The sequence below is a fragment of the Manis pentadactyla genome, chromosome 12, assembly GCF_030020395.1.
Source record: "Manis pentadactyla isolate mManPen7 chromosome 12, mManPen7.hap1, whole genome shotgun sequence".
NCBI classification, from domain to species: domain Eukaryota; kingdom Metazoa; phylum Chordata; class Mammalia; order Pholidota; family Manidae; genus Manis; species Manis pentadactyla.
In genome coordinates this window covers 59,333,965-59,353,406 of record NC_080030.1, presented here as the reverse complement: position 1 = coordinate 59,353,406, position 19,442 = coordinate 59,333,965, and the positions used below count along the sequence as shown (strand labels likewise).

General features: G+C 38.0%; 1 protein-coding gene across 17 annotated transcripts in view; it reads right to left on the bottom strand.

Annotated features, from left to right (window-relative positions):
* EPB41L2 (erythrocyte membrane protein band 4.1 like 2) overlaps positions 1–19,442 on the bottom strand; it is a 198,467-nt gene that overhangs the window by 43,048 nt on the left and 135,977 nt on the right. For all 17 annotated transcript variants that reach the window (XM_036903807.2, XM_036903809.2, XM_036903795.2 and 14 more), the window contains exons 6-11: positions 18,598–18,673; positions 15,496–15,714; positions 14,260–14,347; positions 10,140–10,292; positions 9,522–9,619; positions 3,086–3,258 (exon numbers count right to left, since the gene is read on the bottom strand). In XM_036903807.2, the coding sequence (XP_036759702.2) occupies positions 3,086–3,258; positions 9,522–9,619; positions 10,140–10,292; positions 14,260–14,347; positions 15,496–15,714; positions 18,598–18,673 (807 nt within the window). The remainder of the gene's footprint in view (positions 1–3,085; positions 3,259–9,521; positions 9,620–10,139; positions 10,293–14,259; positions 14,348–15,495; positions 15,715–18,597; positions 18,674–19,442) is intronic.

Here is a 19,442-nt window from a genome sequence, read left to right as displayed (position 1 = left end):
TCTCACAATAATTATATTTATTCTCCAGGTCTTTTTTTTCCTTTTGAGAGTTTAATAATTTTCCCTTGGAAATGACTATGAGTAACTCTAACTTATGACTGATTTCTAAGTACCCATTACACATACTCAGAAATCACTGCAAAATGGGAAAATATGGCCTAGGAATGGTTTTAGATGATACTGAAATGTTAATTATATCAAATTTAAAGTTACATAATGAAGTTGACAAAATATTGACTTTGCACACTCTTAACAACCACTAATTTCAGTTTGTGGGATATGAGGTTGGTGGGGAGGGTGTTAGGTTTTTTGGGGTTTTTTTTTTGCATTTTGAAGCAAGTAATATTTTCCAGGTTTAAACAACACTAGAACCCTGAGGAACTTGTAGGCCCCAGGCTCCGAGCTTATGGTGCCAAGTGGCTAACAGATCACAGTCACCCAGGGGAAGACCATTACACTCACCTAGACTACTCCTAACTAGTCGGCCTGTTTCCTCTCTCATCCTCTCTAATCATTGACGACACTGCACCAAGGGACTTTTAAAAAAAGATAACTTGCTTGCACAGTGTGTAAACACACACACACACCACACACCCTTCAACAGTTTCTAAGAGCACCTCGAATAAAAACCACATTCTTCACCACCGCCTCTAAGACCCTGTGAACTGCCCCCGGTCTACTGAGCTCTGACAATACTTGCCTGCTGTCTATTCCTGAAATGTATCAAGATCTTCCTAATCCTACAGCCTCTGGACCTGCTGCCTCTGCTACCTGGAATGCCTTTACCTCCTGCTCTATACCTGGCTGCCTCCTCCTCTTCCTCCTCCTCCTCCAGGCCTCAACCACAGGCTCTTCTTCCCTGTGACCCAATCTAAATAGCGTCCCTGTTTATTCCTCCCACTCTCAAATATATCTCCAGTGCGTCTTGGTCGGTAGTTCTCCCAAATGACTGATGTACATCTTCTTTTATTTTCTGGTATTGGAATCTCACTGTTCTAAAACAGCTGTTCTAGATTTATTTTTATTTTGATATCTGGTCTTAGATATCACACTGACTTTTACATTCTACGTAATCACTAAAAGATTTATTTTCATTCATCAAACTTTAAAGAGAAGAATATATATATCTAGTCTAGCAAAACTTAAAAACAAAAGGGAAAAAAAATACAACACATGTCAACAACAATAAAAAAAGATGTATTGATGGGGACTGGTGGGGAAAATAAAGCTTAGTACCAAGTTACAGCCTAGCTTTGCTTTAGGGAGAAAAAAAAGGAGAATACAAGCCCTAACCAAATAGTTCACTGGCTGTCTGGTCATGTATTGGCATGAAAAGCATTCTATTTTTCACAAAAACACAATAATCCTTTTGATGACTTGCACATCTGATGAATTAGTGTCCAAAACACAAAAAAGAAAAATAATGGATTACTGTGCCATGTTTGCTGCTTTTACTTGTAAAAATCATTGTTTTCAGATAACAGACCTACTATAACCCTCTGCACTGACTGCCCATACAAGACGGTGGGTTTCCTTGAGCACAATTTATATACCTCTAAACGCAGTGCCTCACTGCTCTTTCTAATCTCTACAATTACAACGTAAGAGTTACAAAACCTCATAGTTTAAAACAAAGGTTGAAACAGTGTTCTAGAAAAAGGAATGATTTCTCTCAGGGCATTAAACAATACTGATTCCATTTATTCAGCACTTGTATACATTTTCTGATTCAAGGCTTGCGAAAGTGGTACATTCTTCCATTTACTTGAAAAAAGCATTCAGTTGATGAGCCGAAAGACACACTGACAGCTATCACATATTAATAAATCTCTAAATTTAAATCACTATATTTGGGAATGTGGACATTTATTTGAACTAGTTTATGGTCTCTTTACATATTTTTGTGTGGTCTCATAAAACTGTATGGACGATTCTCTAAAATCAAGATTTAATAAGTACATTCACCAAAATGTTCATCAATAAATCCTAGCAAGTATCTCTGTGTCTGCCTAGATCTGTTTTCCAAGTTTACTCCAGGAAAAAGAGATCAAGGGCAAGGAGTGTCAGTCCTTCATTAATGAAAGAGCATTTTTATCTTTTAGCATATCCAATCTGTATTAACTAATTATTTAAAATTAAGTTGTTCAAGTTCATATTTCAGAAAGATATCAGCAATAAGTAAGCAACCAAAAAGGTTTTGGTTGATAAACAGGAGTAAAACAGAAATTTTTGAATTAAACGTTACTATTTTGGCAATGTTTTGAGATTATTCAACCAAAAAATGTTGGAAAACTACTTCATCCACACCAATTTAAGTAGAAAGAAAAGTAAAGTCCTTCATGGAGCATTCTAATATAAAATTAACCTTAGCTCTTTTATAGAAAATCTGCTATTAACCCAAAATTAGAGGAGTAAGATATATATATGAAGGGAAGCAACATCAATTTATTTCTATTTTTAATTTATATAAAACTACAAATATGTAAATAGTTAGAACTCCAACAGAAAAAGTACACAAAGTATTAAAAAAATCTTCCCTTGGATGAAAGAACAAATTATTGTATTTCCTTTCTTTTTGTTAGAATGCTGTATTTAAATTTATCCTTTGATGCTGTCAATGGTTTCTTACATGTTGGAAAGTTCGGTAAACTTCAGTAAGAAGTTTTTAAACTCGTGAGTATTTGAATATTTTAAGTTCCTTTGTTAGGTTCATGTTACCACACCAAAAAAAAAAACAACCCAGAATTATATTTTTGCCATTAATTAACAAGTTCAAAAGTTAAGCCACACAAAATAATCACAATTAAGTCAAAGCTAAAAAAGTGTTTGTTTCTCATCAGTGAGAATTCTTAATATTTGTGTGCATGGACAGTACAAAGAAAGTGTAGACTCAGAATTTTCTGACAACTTCAAAACACTGCAAAATTATTTTCTCATTAGTATAAAAAATAGCCTTTATTTACTCAGAAAAAATAACTATCTCTGTAGGGTATTTCTGGAGGCTTTAGAGGTAGATCAACATTTTCTGATCCCACTGGATTAGAAAAAGATTAACAGAATTTAAAACTAGCATCAATGTGTTTACCTCCATCTAGGCTCCTGGAGACCCGTTTGCTGGAGGTGCGCTCGAACTGTGGCGCTGGCCTATCAATGAGGCTGCTTGCCTGGCGGGTCTGGGCTTGGGTGCGACCACTGTAGCGGAACTTGGAACCCAAGGTCAGGAACTTGGCCTTTGGTGGCTGCTCTGGAGACACAAGCCTATAGTGGGGGAATAAGGAAACAAAATTTGACTTTATGGACTTTTTAACTTTAAAATTATATATTTTTAAAATCTCATTTTTTGAGTATGATTATTCAATCTGAAAAAAAAAGATGCCTAATCTCTCTAATAAAAAGGAACCTTATTTATAAACGCTTCTACATATCACTTTTTGATAGTGGTGACTAAAATCTACATTCATGCATTCATGAATGGTATGTTTTCCCTCAACCTGAGCAAAAAAAAAGCAGCTGTTCTCTGTGTGTATCAAAGGTTATTTATTTCTATTAACTTAAATCATTTATATAAACACATATGTCTGAATTCTTGCTTCTGGCTACAAGTGCCAAGTAGCAATCCATTACCATTAGTAATTCTTAATATTTATGTCTATTTCTCCTGGGAAAGAACATCTAACTCGGGAATCTGTTCCACCAAGTGATGCTTTCCCATGAAGAACACAACACAGCACACAGTGGATCTGCAGGGGTGGCTAACATTCTTTCTTGTCAGCACAATTCTATTGCTTAAACCCTGGGCTCATAATGAATTAAATCAAACACTTTCAGACTTATGCAAAAGCATGTTTTTAGTAAATGAACCAATCTTGTCTGGAATACAACTGAAACTGTCTCACTTTCATTGTCTGATCAGGAGCTGGCAAAACATCTAAACAAAAAGATAATCTCAGAGCACTTGTGGATTTTATTAAATAAGATGTTGGCCAATTAAATTGCAACATCTTTGAATAGTGACAGACGGTAACTACACTTATCATGGTGAGCATGACAAAAATCTCCAAAGGCTCTGTAAAAAAAGCAACAATCCACGGGAATAAAAAGGGTCACAGGCAAGCTCATCACTGCAGTAATTGGCTAAGAAATGTTTGCTCTCCTAGAAGAACATGTTAGTTAAATATCACATTTACTTTTATCATCTATTCATGAAGTTTGCTCTGTAGGTCATGGGAAATTAACCAGAGGGAAAAAAAGACATCTCTAAAGAATATCTCAAAGGAGAAACAGGCACTGATGACCCAAAAGGAGAAACCTACCCCCATAACCCCAAATTTTTTAAAGACAAATGTTGGTGAGGATATGGAGAAAGTGGGACCCTTTGCACACTGTTGGTGGGAATGCAAAATGGTGCAGAAATTATGGAAAACAGTATCAAGGTTCCTCACAAAATTAAAAATAGAACTACCACATGATCCAACAATTTTACTCCCAGGTGTTTTTCCAAAAGAATTGAAATCAGTATCTCAAAGACATATTAGCACTCCATTGTTCATTACAGCACTATCCACAATAGCTGAGCTACGGAAACCTACACATCCACTGACAGATAAATGGATAAAGACAGTGGAATACTATTCAGCCTTTAAAAAAACAGAAATGAAATCCTGCCATATGCAACAACATGGATGGGCCTTGAGGACATAATACTAAGTGAAACCAGCCAGACACAGAATGATAAGAACTGCATTACTCCTCTTCTATGAAGTATCTGAAACAGCCAAATTCAGAGAATCAAACACTGGGCTAGAGGGAGGGGGAAATGGATAGTTATTAATCACCAGGAAAAAAGTTTCCATTAAATCAGATGAATAAGCTCTAAAGATCTGCTGCACAATACTGTACCCACTGTCAATAATAATATATAGTACACTTAAAATTTAAGAGGATGGAACTCATGGTAAGTGATCTTACCACAATAAAATAAAATTATTTTTTTAAAAAAGGCTGGAGGTGAAGAAGAGACTGAGATTTGGGGGTTTGGGGAGTTGGCACACTTCCATAGGCTCACCTCAGTTTACTATCTCTCTCAACCAAAGGCCATGTCTTCCTAGAAAAAGCAGATCCATAGGAAGATTTACTGGAATCTCACATTTCCAGTTCCAGTAACCCCTCCATCCTTGCGGCTGTGTTAATGCCCCTGTGGGCCAAGGGATGCTATCAAATTCTGTTTTTTAAACCCTTCTCAGATGAAAATTTTAGACTAGAAACTGGATCCCTGCTTTTGCAAATCATGAAAAACTTTAAAGGATATCTAAACAGATATGATTTCAAAGATTAATTTTCCTCTTTGACAAAATTAATTGAATTCATAAAGTAAGATAATCAAGAAATGCCTCATGCTTCAGAAAAACAATTTTAAAGACAATTAAGAAAACCTCCATTAGTGCTTTTGTAACTTCACATGGATCTGTGTTAGGGCCTATATACAGGAGGTACTCAATAAATACAGACTGGATCACTAGAGAGGATCCCATTTCACCTTTTACTAGAGGGCACCTGAATTTAAATAGCTGGAAAAATCTAAACACATTATCTACATAGCTATTTTTCATAGCTCTCTTTCTTAGGATTATACAGTCACAGCATTTAAGAACAGCTTTTGAGCTCTCTCATGCCATATTTTAGATGAGAGGAATCTGGGATCTAAGCTCTGTAACTTCTAACAAAACTACTACTGAATATTTCAGTCTGCATAAACATAAAACAATTGCACCACTACAAAGAGCCCTAATTTTAACATGAAGTTGTTGGTTTTATTTTTTCTCAGTTATGAAACCAGGCTCTCATTTATATAGGCTGGGATATGTAAGCAGTTAAGTATCAAAGTCTAGGCGAGAAAAATTGTATACAATCATATTTTAGTCTAATTGATTTTTCTGTAAGAACAGACAACTGGTTGCCATTTTAATGCATGTCAGAATAATTACTCACTTATGCACTAACTTATTTTACAAAAAATATAAATCCAGGAAATACAAGGCAAATATTTTAAAGGCAATACATCACAATGCAAAAGAATGAAAGTCATTGCCTAGAGGATTTTTATTTTATTTATTCCAAACTGAGATAAAATACTTCCTTGCCCAACTGGCACTGGTGACCACATACATGAAGTATTAACTTACAGATTAACTTTCTGAGGACAAAGAAATCCATAAGTAATTAAGATACAATTAAATAGAAACAAATACCAAAAAAAAAAAAAGCTGAACACATTTATTAGCTTTCTCTAAAATAACTTTTTGGTAACCTAAATCAATGGCAATATAAATAAATTTACTAGGAAAATGTAGGCCAAGCAACAAAATATTCCAGTTCTATCACTCATGATCACTTAACAATTACTTCCTTTTGATATTGCTTTTATTTCCTACATCAGATCCTATCTTCATAAAAATAACATTAAAAACACTATAAAATATCACTTCACTTTTTGGGAATTTAAAAACCACAGTAAGGGACTAATCATTAGTTTTAAATTCAACAGTCCTGAGCAAGATGACCTAATGACAGGTCAAAAAGGAATTCAGCTTTTACATATTTTACTGCTTAAGAAGCATATTAACATTTTAATTTTATAAAAATCCTAACATTATAAATTGAATATGTTTTAGATGGGTTTAAGAAAAACCTGCATATCAATCACTAAGGTCAGTCAGACACTTAAGGATAAAACTCTCTGAAGCAGCTCATAACACTGATTCATTTGGGATCACTGTGGATCTACAACACCAAGTTTAAAATAGCAGTTCAGTATCAAGCTAAAAGAGCCTCATGCTGATCTTAATTTACACACCACCAACAACAACTAAAAAAGCATTCAGAAAAGGCAAGGAAGCACATTCGCTGCAAATACAATTGAGAAGTAGAGCCCAATGAGCTTCACTGCCTGCCTTGAATTCCACCTCCACCCATTACTATCTGTAGGACCATGAGCATGTTTATTACCTTCTCTGTCCCTCAGAAGTGAAGGGTTACAATAAATCTTATGGGGAAGAGGCTGTTAAGATTAAAAGCATTAATCCATGTACAGCACTTAGAATGATGATAGGCTCTATTAAACATTCAAAAGGATAGCAGCTTTGTTATTACGTTCTTGTTAAATGTTGATCTAGCTGAGTGGCTTTCAATAGAAAGATCTAGGGGCTTTTTCAGCAACTTCAATCTCAAAGCCATTTTAACTTTTTAAATAAATCATTTGAATCTTTTAAACTAAAACAGAACAAAATCCAGATTTGATTCAAAGCACTCTGTAGACAAATTACGATTTGCCCTATGTTAGATATGTTGTTTGAACACTTATAAGAAAAGTTATAAAGCTTAAAGATACAAAATCGCTTTTGTTAACCATTAACTCAAAAGCTTATAGAGCAAATTGGTCTACTTTTAAAATGGAGTCTGTGATACGTCAGCAAAAATAATGGGGGAATCTGTGACTTTGCAGGGCTAACATCTCAGAGACGCCTACTAGAAAAACACCAGAGGGAGGTTAGGGCAGAGGTGGAGAGCGTGGGCTTTGGAATCAGATAGCCGGGGCCCCACCTCTGCTCAGGGGCCTGCCCACTGTGCTCCTCTGTGGGCAACCAGCTCTGAGCTACAGCTGCCTCGGCAGGGGGAAGGAATGAAAGAGACGGTGTGATGTAAAGCAACTGGTTCTGTCTAACAACAATATATGCCCAATGAATGTGAGCACTTGCCATTTCTAAAATAATTACTGCTTTATCATTATTTGACAGAGAGGTCTACTGTCTGCCTGCCTGGACCTATGTTATTTAACTCATAAATGTTATCTACGAGCTTTATTTGAGGCAGGCTCATGTTTTCTTGAGGAGAAATTTCTCATTACCAAGAGAAATTATAAACTTTTCTAAGATTTATGTGTCAGTGTAACTATGTCTGATGGATTCAAGTATATGAGTCACCTTCTTCTCTAAAATAAGTAATTAGAGCAGTCCTTAAAATAGGTATTTGTTAATTTAACTCAAAGGACTCACTTGTACCAGCTAACAATTCACCTTAAAAATAGCACACCGTGGTACCAAACTAAGAATAATGATGATAACTGTGATGGTGATGATAAACAGTATTATATACCGGAAACAGTTCTAAATTTGTTTCACGTGTGTTGCTTCATTTACCCTTCAAAGCAACCTTATAAGGTAGGTACTATTATTGCTACCACCACATGGAAAGCGAAAGTGAAACTCTGGAAGACTGAGTAACTTGACCACAGTCACAAACCCAGTATGTGGTGGAACAGGACTAGACCCTAAGTGCCCAGAGCAAAAGCCTTAAAGACAAGGACCTGAATACACAACCAAACACCCTGCTGTAATACAGAACTGAGGAAATGCAGAAATCATCAGCAAGCACTCGGCTAACTCGAGTAAGCTGAGAAATATGCCCTTGAAGAAAAGTATGAAAGGAGACAGATGGCTAGAAGGTCTAAGAATTTTCTGTATGTTTTGCTGAGTTTTGGTTTTTTGGTTTTTAAGGGAGCAAGATGAAAACGTTAACTGGCCCAAGAAGCCAAGGGACCTGCTGCAGAGTACACAACTTACAAGGCTTGGTCCTGTGTGAGGTATGAAATGAGAGATCAAGGCAGAGGAACAACTATTTTTCCCCTGAGATAGGAGGGAGGTAAAGATGGAAAGAGCAGGCAGTGCCACCTAATTATAGGCAAAGGGAAAAAATGAGAAGGTGCAGGAAACCAAACCTGCTCATGATCACAGCCTCTACCATCAGTGTACCTCACAGCACAGGGCATCTGAGCAGAGCAGCGCTGCCTAGAGGCTCAAGAAGACCATGACATTTGTAATGGAAAAGACAGTAAAAAGGTAGATTGCCTGGTAGCACTGAGGATCCAGCTGCTGTGGAGGAGCTACGTGTAATAGCATGCACCCACGGAGGTATAAGGAATGAGCACATGTGTCGGGACAGCTGTGCTACGTCAGATAGCTCTTGACAGCACGGGTACAGGAGTGGTGAGGCAGGGACACAGGACTGATGCAGGACCAACTAGCAGGCTGATGTGCAAAAAGCCCAGGGCTTGAGGGGGTCAGAACACTCCTGACATAGCAGCAAAGGAACAGACCACAGGGTTCAGGCTGGTTTGGGAAAGAAGTTAAGCAGATGGAGCTGAGAAGTGCAACTAAATGAAACCTAAGATGAGTGACAGTGGGAAGAACGGAAGCAAGGCTGGGATGTGGGGTGGGGGCGGTAGAAGAAAAGGCGCTGTGGCCAGAAACTGGGCTTTTGGACCATGCAGAGGCCGAACTGATGAGTGATGAAAGGCATGGCCAGGGCAACAGAAGGATGTGGGAGTGGACTGAAGACAGGGGAGGGACAGCAAAGGACCAGAGAAGAGGCTGTCACCACATCCCTCACACCACCTTTACACCTCTAACTAGGCAGACGGAACCCAGAACAGTTCAATTAATTGTAAGCTGCTTTCTTAAAATTACCTGTAGAAAGTATGATGTTCCACGCACACCTTCCAGAGCCGTTTGGCTGCCCGATGGTTTGGCAGTTTGAATCCAATGGTGCTCTCGAACTGTTCCAGCTAGAATAAATCCAAAAACAGCGTATTTCCTTAAGAGTTGATTAGAAGCTACTGAAAAATACGGACTCAGATGTTTCTGTAAGAGGTTGGCTGTTGTTCTTCAAAAAGGTAAATATTAGTGTATCTAATATAATTTTACAAAATTAATTTTTCATTGGCTGCAATACCACTTTCTGTGAAAAGTATCTACTTCACATAATCATCTATCATTCAGTGTCCACTAACACTCATTTCTCTACCTTTCTATCAACCTCTGGCACTTAGTTGATCCAATATCAATTCATGAGCCCCACTATGTAGCACATGCTACTCTTTCTCTTTTCTGTAAAAGGTGTGGCTCTTGCTTGTTTTTTAACAACAGAACATATATGCAGGTTTATCATGAGGAACTTTGACCTTTTCTACCTCAGAAGAATAAATAATGGTTCATTTTTCTTAAAATTCAGCAAGCTTGTGGCAATGAAGGGGTACACCGACAAAAGCTGAGCAGAGAGGCCCAGGGCTACGTGACACGGCTTACCTCTGCTGGCCTGACTTTAATGTAGAAGTTACTGCGCTTATAGGAAATTTTCAAAATTTTTGGCCAAGCAAAACGATTGATTCTCAGTCTGTCTTTGTAAATGAGGAGACCGTTAGCACACACGCCCAGTTTGATGTCCACGCCTTCTGAATCCTGCCAAGCATAAGCCATTGGACCATGGTTAGAGTTGTGAAAGTTACACGGATCAGGACGCTTAATAGCACCTTTAACACCAGGACTAGTAATGCTAATTTAGAGGGTTGGTATTTAAATTTCAGTGACAGTACTCAAGTTAATAGAAACAGTAGGATGCATGACACATCTTAAATCTATTCATCTTCAGGAATCAAATTCGATTTGCCAAAGAGGTATGGTAACATTACTGCAGGACGTGATATGCTTTAAAAGGCGTAATTCTTATGAATTCTCGAGCTCAGTTGCAAGGGGTAATGGGGAAGAAAGGAAACAGGACTCAATTTGGATATCCTGAAGATATGAGAGAGAAAACATGTTTCCCTAGAGGTGACCCACCCTAAGGGACAGTGTGTTGGTCTACCCCAAGGTGCACGCAGCCACTTCAGGCAAATTTATCCCCGATAGACCATGTTGGCAGATAGCTGTTAAAATTATGACTATATTCTGCAAAATGCCAAACTGTCAAAGAAAATTTCTTTTCTAGGCTGACAGTGCTGAACTTTGAATTCTTTCAAGCAGTTTTTCAATAATTCAGAGCGTTGACATCTAGTTCTCATGACACCCTTCCTTTGAAGAGCATATTTCAAGACTGTGGACTATTCTTGAGCTTATTAATATCATTTCCTTTCTCCAGCATTTTAATTTCAAATAGATGACAATCTAGAGTAACCATACACCTAAAAGACTTCTAAAAAAATCAAATAAATTCATAGATGAAAGTGAAAAATTGTGTCTCCACATTTCAAGTAATATTGAGGATGCAATATGTATAAATACTCAAAAATTACAAATCATTGCTTATTTTTAAGGGAGGAACAGGATTTCATTCAAGATATGCAAAATTGAAAAAATATTATTCAGAGATATTCATATCTTCAGAAATCATTAGCAACATGGAACAAATTCTCACAAAACATGCTGAAACAAATACCACATTTAGTCTAGGTCTCAATTCAATAAAAATGTAACATTTCAACTGTCTTGCTACTGAAAACAATCTAACACAATTCACATTAGTTTTTTTCAAAACAGAAGCCAGTACAAGGTAACTGATGGCCACTGCTTTCTCTGCTGTGATATTTGAATAATTCATACATACAAATAAAATTAGACCATTTTAGCAGGTTAAAAATCTTATCTTTAAGACTTTTAAGGGTATTTTATTCATCATATCACGGCAGCCACAATTCTCTCTAGGAACAGAGAGATAAATCAGGCACAGGTGCTGAAGCAACTTGGCACCAGATACAAACGGCATTTGCCAAAAACATCACTGGCCATGGCCAGAGAGAGCAGGCCTGAAGACTGCCCCAGACAGCATGTTCTCACCGTAAGTAAGGAGGCAACCCTTGTTTGAAACACTGAACAAAGCCATCTCTCTAGTCTGAAGCAATCTTTAGACGAGACACTGAAGCTATTTTATCAGACAAACAATATCTGGATCCAAGTAACTAGGCTGACTTTCGGGTGTTCCACATACTGCTTTAGAAGTATCAGTATTTGTGTGAATAGAAATTACAAATAAAGGGTAACAAGCAAAAGGGGAAGAAAGCATGCCCTAGTCATCCTTATTTGACTTCTGCCATTCAGCAACAAAGTTAGAAAAATAGGCTAATAAAAAGGAGCCCCTTCTATGACTTGCTCACTGCCTCATATAGAATCAACAGGATCCCACGTCCACAGACTTCCGAATGGGTTCAGCCCATGGTAAGTCCTTGCTGAAGATCGGAGAGAGGAGGGAGGGAAGGCGGAAGACAGGTCGGCATTGTGTCCCTCTGACAAGTGAGGCTCCCCTCAGGACAGCCCTCTCCACTGGACCTCCTTCCCAGTTCGGTTCGGCAACCACTCTTTGTCCTCACCTCTTCAGACCCACAGCAGGTGGAGAGGGCTGCTGGAAGGAGCTCAGGTATCATACTACTCTTGTGGCTTCCCTGTACCTTTGTCAAGAGTCCTTTTACTCAACACTCTAAAACTTGTCCTAACACGAGCGTGCCACTAAGAATTCTTTCAATAATAAAAAATAAATCTAAAAAAAATTTTTAATATGATCTCAAGACAATGAGAAATGCATAAAGGCACAAACTTTATACTACATGGGAAGTCCTTTCAAACTGCTAAAGAAATTCTTTTCATTAGGCTGTATCTTGCTTATCTATCAGATGATAAACAGAATGATGAAGGAATTCTACTTCAAAATGTTTAAGCGATCTACTCCTAACTATACAGCAAGAACTGAAATCCTATGCCTAAGAGAACCCACAACTTTTTTACTTTTCTAAGGCACAGCTTTAAAAACAGGAATTCGAAAACTCTGCAGTACTGCTATCTAAGACTGGTTTCTGACCAATGATCAATAAAGTAGTAGATGGAAAATTTACATGTGGCAAGAGTAACAGAGTTTAGAGGTGGACAGACTGAAGGTCTTTTTGGTCCCAAACCTTTTCTCTCCTCCCTCCCTTATTTCTGTTTCTTAGCTGACCCAGCCTATTTCCGACATACAAAGAAAGGAGCTGAAAAACACTCAAGTGTTTGGGAAATTTGTTTCCCCTCCTAGTAGAGTTTATCAGGAGATAGGCAGATGGGAATGCTTAACAATATTTGGCTTCAGGCAAGTCATGCTTTACACTCTGTTTTATGTAGTTGTAAAATATAACATTCAAATTTTAAATGAGATGGTGTACGTGAAAACACTTTTAATATTTAAAGGCATACAGCACCTAGCAGTTAAAAACGAAATGATCCTGCCAGAGACTATTTATTGACCTGGGAAAATGTTTATAACAGCAAGCAAAATCAAACAACAAAAATCCCCCACACTCATGAAGTGATATTTGTAGTATGATCCCAATTCAAAATGCATGAGTACAACTGCTCAGAGATTTTCTTAGAAGAAAATGTATCAAAATATTAACAGTGCTTATTTTTGCGTAAAGAGATTTCAGTGATTTTTATTTTCTTCTGTTTGCTTCTGTTTTCTAGGATATACATGTATTATTTTTGTAATAAGGAAAAATATTAAAAACATTTTAGAACAAAGGAAGGCACCAAGGAAAGAGGAGTACTCTGTAAAATGTACTATTACACAAAAGCAAGAATTAATCATCTGAGGCCTAGAGAGGGAAGACATCTTTGGGTAGGAAGCTTTCCAAAAGGTTTCTCAAACCACGTCATCTCAGCTTCCTATGCTAGGTCGAGGGATCGGCAGGGTCTTTTAACAACAGGCAACCATACATTTCTTCAGGACGTTGGTTCTAAACATGTTTTTTGAAACCATATCCAACCTTCACCTTCCCTTACTACCTTGACTCCCCCTACTATGTGACCATCTAAACTATGATCAGGAAGCAGGTGATGTTTGTTACTGGCATCCGGCCACCCCCCCCTCCTATTTCCCACCTCTCAAACGAGACTGGAGGTGTGGCATCACGAGCCGAGGCCAGTCTACTTGCTAAGAACAACAAAACAGAACTACAGGGAAAAGCCCAACTCATGGGCTCCTTCACAACCCGGAAGTTTTTTCAAAGGTGGTCACATCCAGCTGCCTTTGCCCTTGCGTGATGCTAAGATCTGCACTCCTCTCCCAAGACAGAGGCAGGAGAGAGGCATACTTGGCATAATGAAAGCAGGGACACAGGATAAACCAGGTGAGGAGTCAAGAAGGCCGACAAGGTGAGTCTTCTGTCACATACATATGAAAGCATATTAATTTAAACAACAAGAAACAGAAGAAAGAAGGGGAGAATATGTGGTCCCTCCCGTACCATACACCTCACAATCAGTCACCACAGAAATGTTATAAAGACTCTCAGATGAGGGGGAGTAGCCTTTTCTTAAGAGGGTTCTGGGCTATTCTGAAATTGGAGTCTTTTCAAAACTGGAATCAACACACTGGAAAGATGCCACTTCCCCAGTATGTTTACAGTACCTTGGCTTGATGCAGGTCAACACCATACATGGAAAGCCTCTTTGCATTTTCTAAGAACTGAGAATCAGCTTGTGCTGGAGATAAGCCCCTAAGAATCAAAGGAAACAATATTATCTTATTGGTGGATACCCAGCAAATGTGGCCAAAATGGGAAAAGGGGTATATGAGCTTGAAGAGTTTGGGGTAGAGAGAGTAACCCAGCTAAATTTGCAGACAAGTAGGAAATAGGTAAGAAGGCTCAACTCTCAATTTTCCTCTAGCATTTTCCTCTTAAGATCCTCTAATCTAAACCTACTCATTACAAGGGGGTACACCTCTACTCCTATCCCTTTTATCTTAGAAAGTTGCTTCCAATGTTTTCCCACTGGAGAAAAAAGCCACAGACAACAATAATGGGTATAACATGAATTAACAGAAAACTAAAAAGTGGTTTCATCTTCCTGAAATAGACAAATTCTTACTCCTTAATTTTATTTCACTAGGAATGATCATAAGGAAGATCAGGAGTACTTGTGTCTGATTTTACACCTATGGCTGATAACACACATATATTCCCAACCAACAAAGTTTAAGCTTCCAGAGCACAATACCATGTCCCATTCATCTTTATATTCCCCATGGCATTTTCAGCACCTGATATTTCAAGTTCAAATTACACAAATTGTCTGGTGAGTAGAATAAAATTAATAGGAAATATTTAGGGTGAAATACTGCTCTTTTTTTAAAGAGAAGTCAAAGAATGTGGTCTGTTTATAAACTTCTAACCTTCTGAGGATAGAGAAGCCACCTGCACTATTTAATTACTACTCCTATGTCCATCACCATCCACATTTCTGATTGAAACCCTGAAGTCTTGCTATCTCCCTGGCTTTCTTATCAAATATGGTGGTGAAAACAATTAAAAGGCAAAAGAAATATATAGTAAATGCCAAACAAGTGTGTGGGTTTATTTGTTTCAAGACTGTGTGTGTTAAGGGATAGGACTGGGGGTAGGAAGGAGAAATCATAGGGAAAAGTGAACTTTTCCAATAAATGAAAGCATTTAGCATCGTGAGCATAGCTGTTATAGTCATAAAGACCAAGAAAGGCTATCTCAGAGCTTATAGGTTGTCCTGACTAGATGAAGTTCCAAAAGGAAAAGCTGAATCATTCCATAAACTATGCTCAAATGTCCAGCAAGAGAAGCTATTTCAATCTGCCATGGCCATTCTCTCTCCATTAAGCAAGCCAACAGACCTGTGGGTTTTATGCAGCTCTGCCACCTTCTCTTCCAGCTCCTTTGTCTGAGCGGGGGCAAACAGAAAGTCACTGAGGTCGTTACTGTCATGGTCTTCCGGATCATAGTCCCCAAGTTCAGCCTGCAGTGTGTAAGATCCCAGCAGGACATGAGTCACAAAAGAGCAGGGCAGGCGACCAGAGGCAATGTCCTGCCGGAGCTGAAGGCACAAGAAGTATCTGCAAGGAGCCAGAGGTAGAAAAGGGTTGCGGAAGAACAATTAGTTCGGATTGTAGCCCTCATACTTCCAATACTTCTTTGAAAACAAATAAACAACATAGGCAACCTTCATATATATATATATATATATAGCAAAAAAAAGTCTAATAAAAAGCCCACCTTGCTCCCTGGACTCCTCATCTTCTGGGGCTTATGTACAGAAACTGAGTTTGTATGACTAAGTAATAGAATACAAACTCTGAACTGCAATTCCAGTAATAGTTACTATTACAATAAAGTTTTGTGACTGAAGGTAAATATTCCAATCAAGTTAGACTATCTCCTTGAATTTAAATCTGTAATCACAATTTGCATGCCCTTCAAAAGTTGTAAAGGTTAATGAATTTTTTAAATATCTCTATTTCTCAGGCATTTGCAAGAAAAGCTAAGGTCACCCACCTTTATCCTCACTGCCCTTTTTATACTAATTTATTTTCTTGAGATGCCTTGAACAACAATTGTAAATCAGACTCTACTTTGAAGCCCTAACTTGCCCATTTACCCCATCTAAAGAGGCAGCTAGTTCAGTTTATAGAAGAAAAAGCATGGGCTTCAGGGCTAGGCAAAGCTGACTCTATGTGACCTTGAGCAACTTAACTTACTTGCCTAAGGTTAATTCCCCTAAACAGGAACTCTCAGTCTTATAGATCTTTTAGAGACTGCCATTCCCATGGGCAGCTGGCCACCTTCTTTCTGCAGGTGCTTCTGCCAAGCACACGGGGGTCACGGCCCCATCCTCCTCTTGTCCTCTACTACCGGCCCCTAGCCCCCGCCCTAGTCCTAGTCCTAGCGGGCGTGCTGCCGCTGGTCCAGGCCTTGCTGCTACTGGTCAGAGAGCCCATGCCAGCCCCACACAGTTCAGTTATACCTGTATTACCACCAAGTCTATGGTCAGGCTGGGCAGGGACTCTGTTTATCATCATAGGCCCACAGTTAGCCAAGTACTTGCCACAAGGCAAATGCTTAATCATTTTCGGATAAAATAAAAGTCACCTCACTATCGCTACAGTACAATTGTTTCTAATAAATTGTGTGAGCTCTCTAAGGAGAATTTGATGTTTCCATGATCCCCAGAGCACCATGAGTAAAACTGCACTTATTTCAAATTTTAAACTATGATTTCACATTATCTTCAAATTTGCTAAGTCTAATCAAGAAGAGTGCTAGTTCTCCACATTTTATGGCACTTTTAAGACCCATACACAGAGATTCCATCTATTACCAAAATCTTATTGCTCCTTTTTATACTTTCTCTACTTTCCACATCAGTCCTTTCCTCTGTTTTCAAGACTAAGTCCCAAAAACTTCAAACAAAAATTGCCACAGCTTCCTGAATTTCCCAACTCTGTCTTCTTCACACAGGACACAGCCTTCTTCAAACATGATTCTAACAGTATTCTTGCCCTCAACAGCCTGCCCTACCTTCCAAATACTCACTCAAGTCCAGGTTTCAGTCATGATATTTAGTCTACCAGGCTTCCAGAACAGGCAGGCAGGGGGCTGGTCTCAGGCTGCACTGCTGAGGCTTTTAGTCACCTCATTGGACTCTCATTCTTCCACTACCCACAGGGAGAGTGTTCAAGCCCCATTTAAAAGGAAAGCCAAAGCACTCACCAATACTCAACGTGCAATTACCAAAGGATTATCATGCCCCAAACAAACAATTTCAAGGAGGAATTCATGTGCAGAGAGGGTAGAGGGTCACAAAGCCCCAGTTACGTACACTGTGCAAAAGGCACCCATGTGGTCAGGCTCTGTGTCCTACACATGCCTACCTGTCACATTTTATGCTCTAAAGCAGCTCTCTGTGTATTTACAAAAGCTACTATTTATTATTTACTAGTTGAAGCTAATTCAATCACAACTTAATTAGTATCAGTGAACTCCTATTCAGCAACAAGTAGTAAAAGAAAAAAATGGCCTGTTCTTTATCCAATATTGAAAAAAAATCTCCATCATTTCTGTTTCGTGTGCTCTTTAAGTACCTATGCAACTTGAAGTCCAACAACAAAACTGGCCTAGCAGAAAGATTCAAGGGCACAGGAACCATAGGCATCAAAAGCAGAGTCTTTCGCTAAGATTCTCTAGGTTTTAAAAAGTATACATACTGAACACAATTTTATGTGGCCATGTAATCTATGGACCCATTCTTACCAAAGCTAAGAAGTTCTCTCCCTGGTACCCAGCTGAACAGGGTCAAGATATATAGGTACTTGTGGCTTCAAACTTTCCTAGGTTACTGTCAAAGACTCAGACACTCCCAGAATCAGTAAATGCCCTCTTGCTCCTAAAACTGAGTCTTTCATTTGCAACTTCGGCATGTGTTCACATAGTCCAGGCAACCTCAAAGGAGGTGGAAATGAAATAGCTGTTGACTGTTACATAAGAAAGCCTACCTTATTGGCTTTTCCTCCTTGAGGGAGAGGGGTAGTAAAATAACAGTTCAGTTTTTAACTATTTCATTTTTCTACCCTTACATCACCTTTGTAGTATGAGACTAGTACACAGGCACATATGGGCTATGCAGTAAATACCATCTTAGTATTGAAATCTGAAATATTAAATACCAAAAACTTTTTAAATCATAAGAATCAAAGTTGCCAGCAACATAATGTTTTAAAATATTTCATTACTTAACTATAAAACAGAAAAGAATAAAATTTTTGAAACTGGCAATATTTCTAAATATGTTGGCATTCATCCATTTCCAAGGGAACTTCTACAACTTAACTTAGAAAAAAATGCTTTGGTTTTAATCTTGAAATTACTACCATTCTCCCAGGGCACAGAAATAAATGACAAGAATAAGTAAAGATTCATTTTTCAAAGAAAATATAAAGTACCTGGTGATATCTTCAGTTAATTGAGAAGGATCAGGAGGATAAAACTTCACATTAAAGGTGAACAGCCAGGGAAGATCTGTAATTATTAAACATCATGGGTATTTATCCAACCAACAGAATTACCATTTATTTTGATAAAACTTAAGGGTCAATGTTCAAACAGTATAGTCTAGTTCCACTATAAATCAGAGCTTCACTTTTCATTTAAAGAAAACTAATATTTACAAAATGAAACAAAAGGAAACAAAAGGAAAAACAAACATCAATTAAAGAAAAAGATTCACTTGTAAATATTTACTAATACTTTAACAAATGTTTTGTATAGTGATCTGTGCGATAATTTTAATATAATAAAACCTCCATGCAATAGCTTTGAGATAAGATTTGTTTTAACCACAGAATCTCTAGGTGCCAAATATTCTCCACCCCTGAATAAAAAGAATTTTAGGATTTCTACGTTGTTGAGAGGAGGTGGGTGATGATCAAGTGATCACCATAGCTATTCAAGAAATGATTAATGGGCTATTTGAAGGAAGTGCTAAAACAAATCCCAAAGGGAGAATGGCAAAATGTTTTAATACTTTAAGGCAATAAAATTATTTCCCAGGTTTTATGAAGTCAGTGTGTAAGTACACTAAAGTATTATGCCACAAAGAATTAATATATAGAACAACCATGTCATAAATGACTTATTAAAAGTCAGAACATTTCCTATTTGCACATTAAAATTTAAGCAGTGCTAACTATATTGGATGGCTTAAAAACACACACACACAACTCTAAGGAGAGGACAGTTATTATGCTGTTAAATGGATCCAAAGAGTTCCACTGGCCTGAATTTAGAG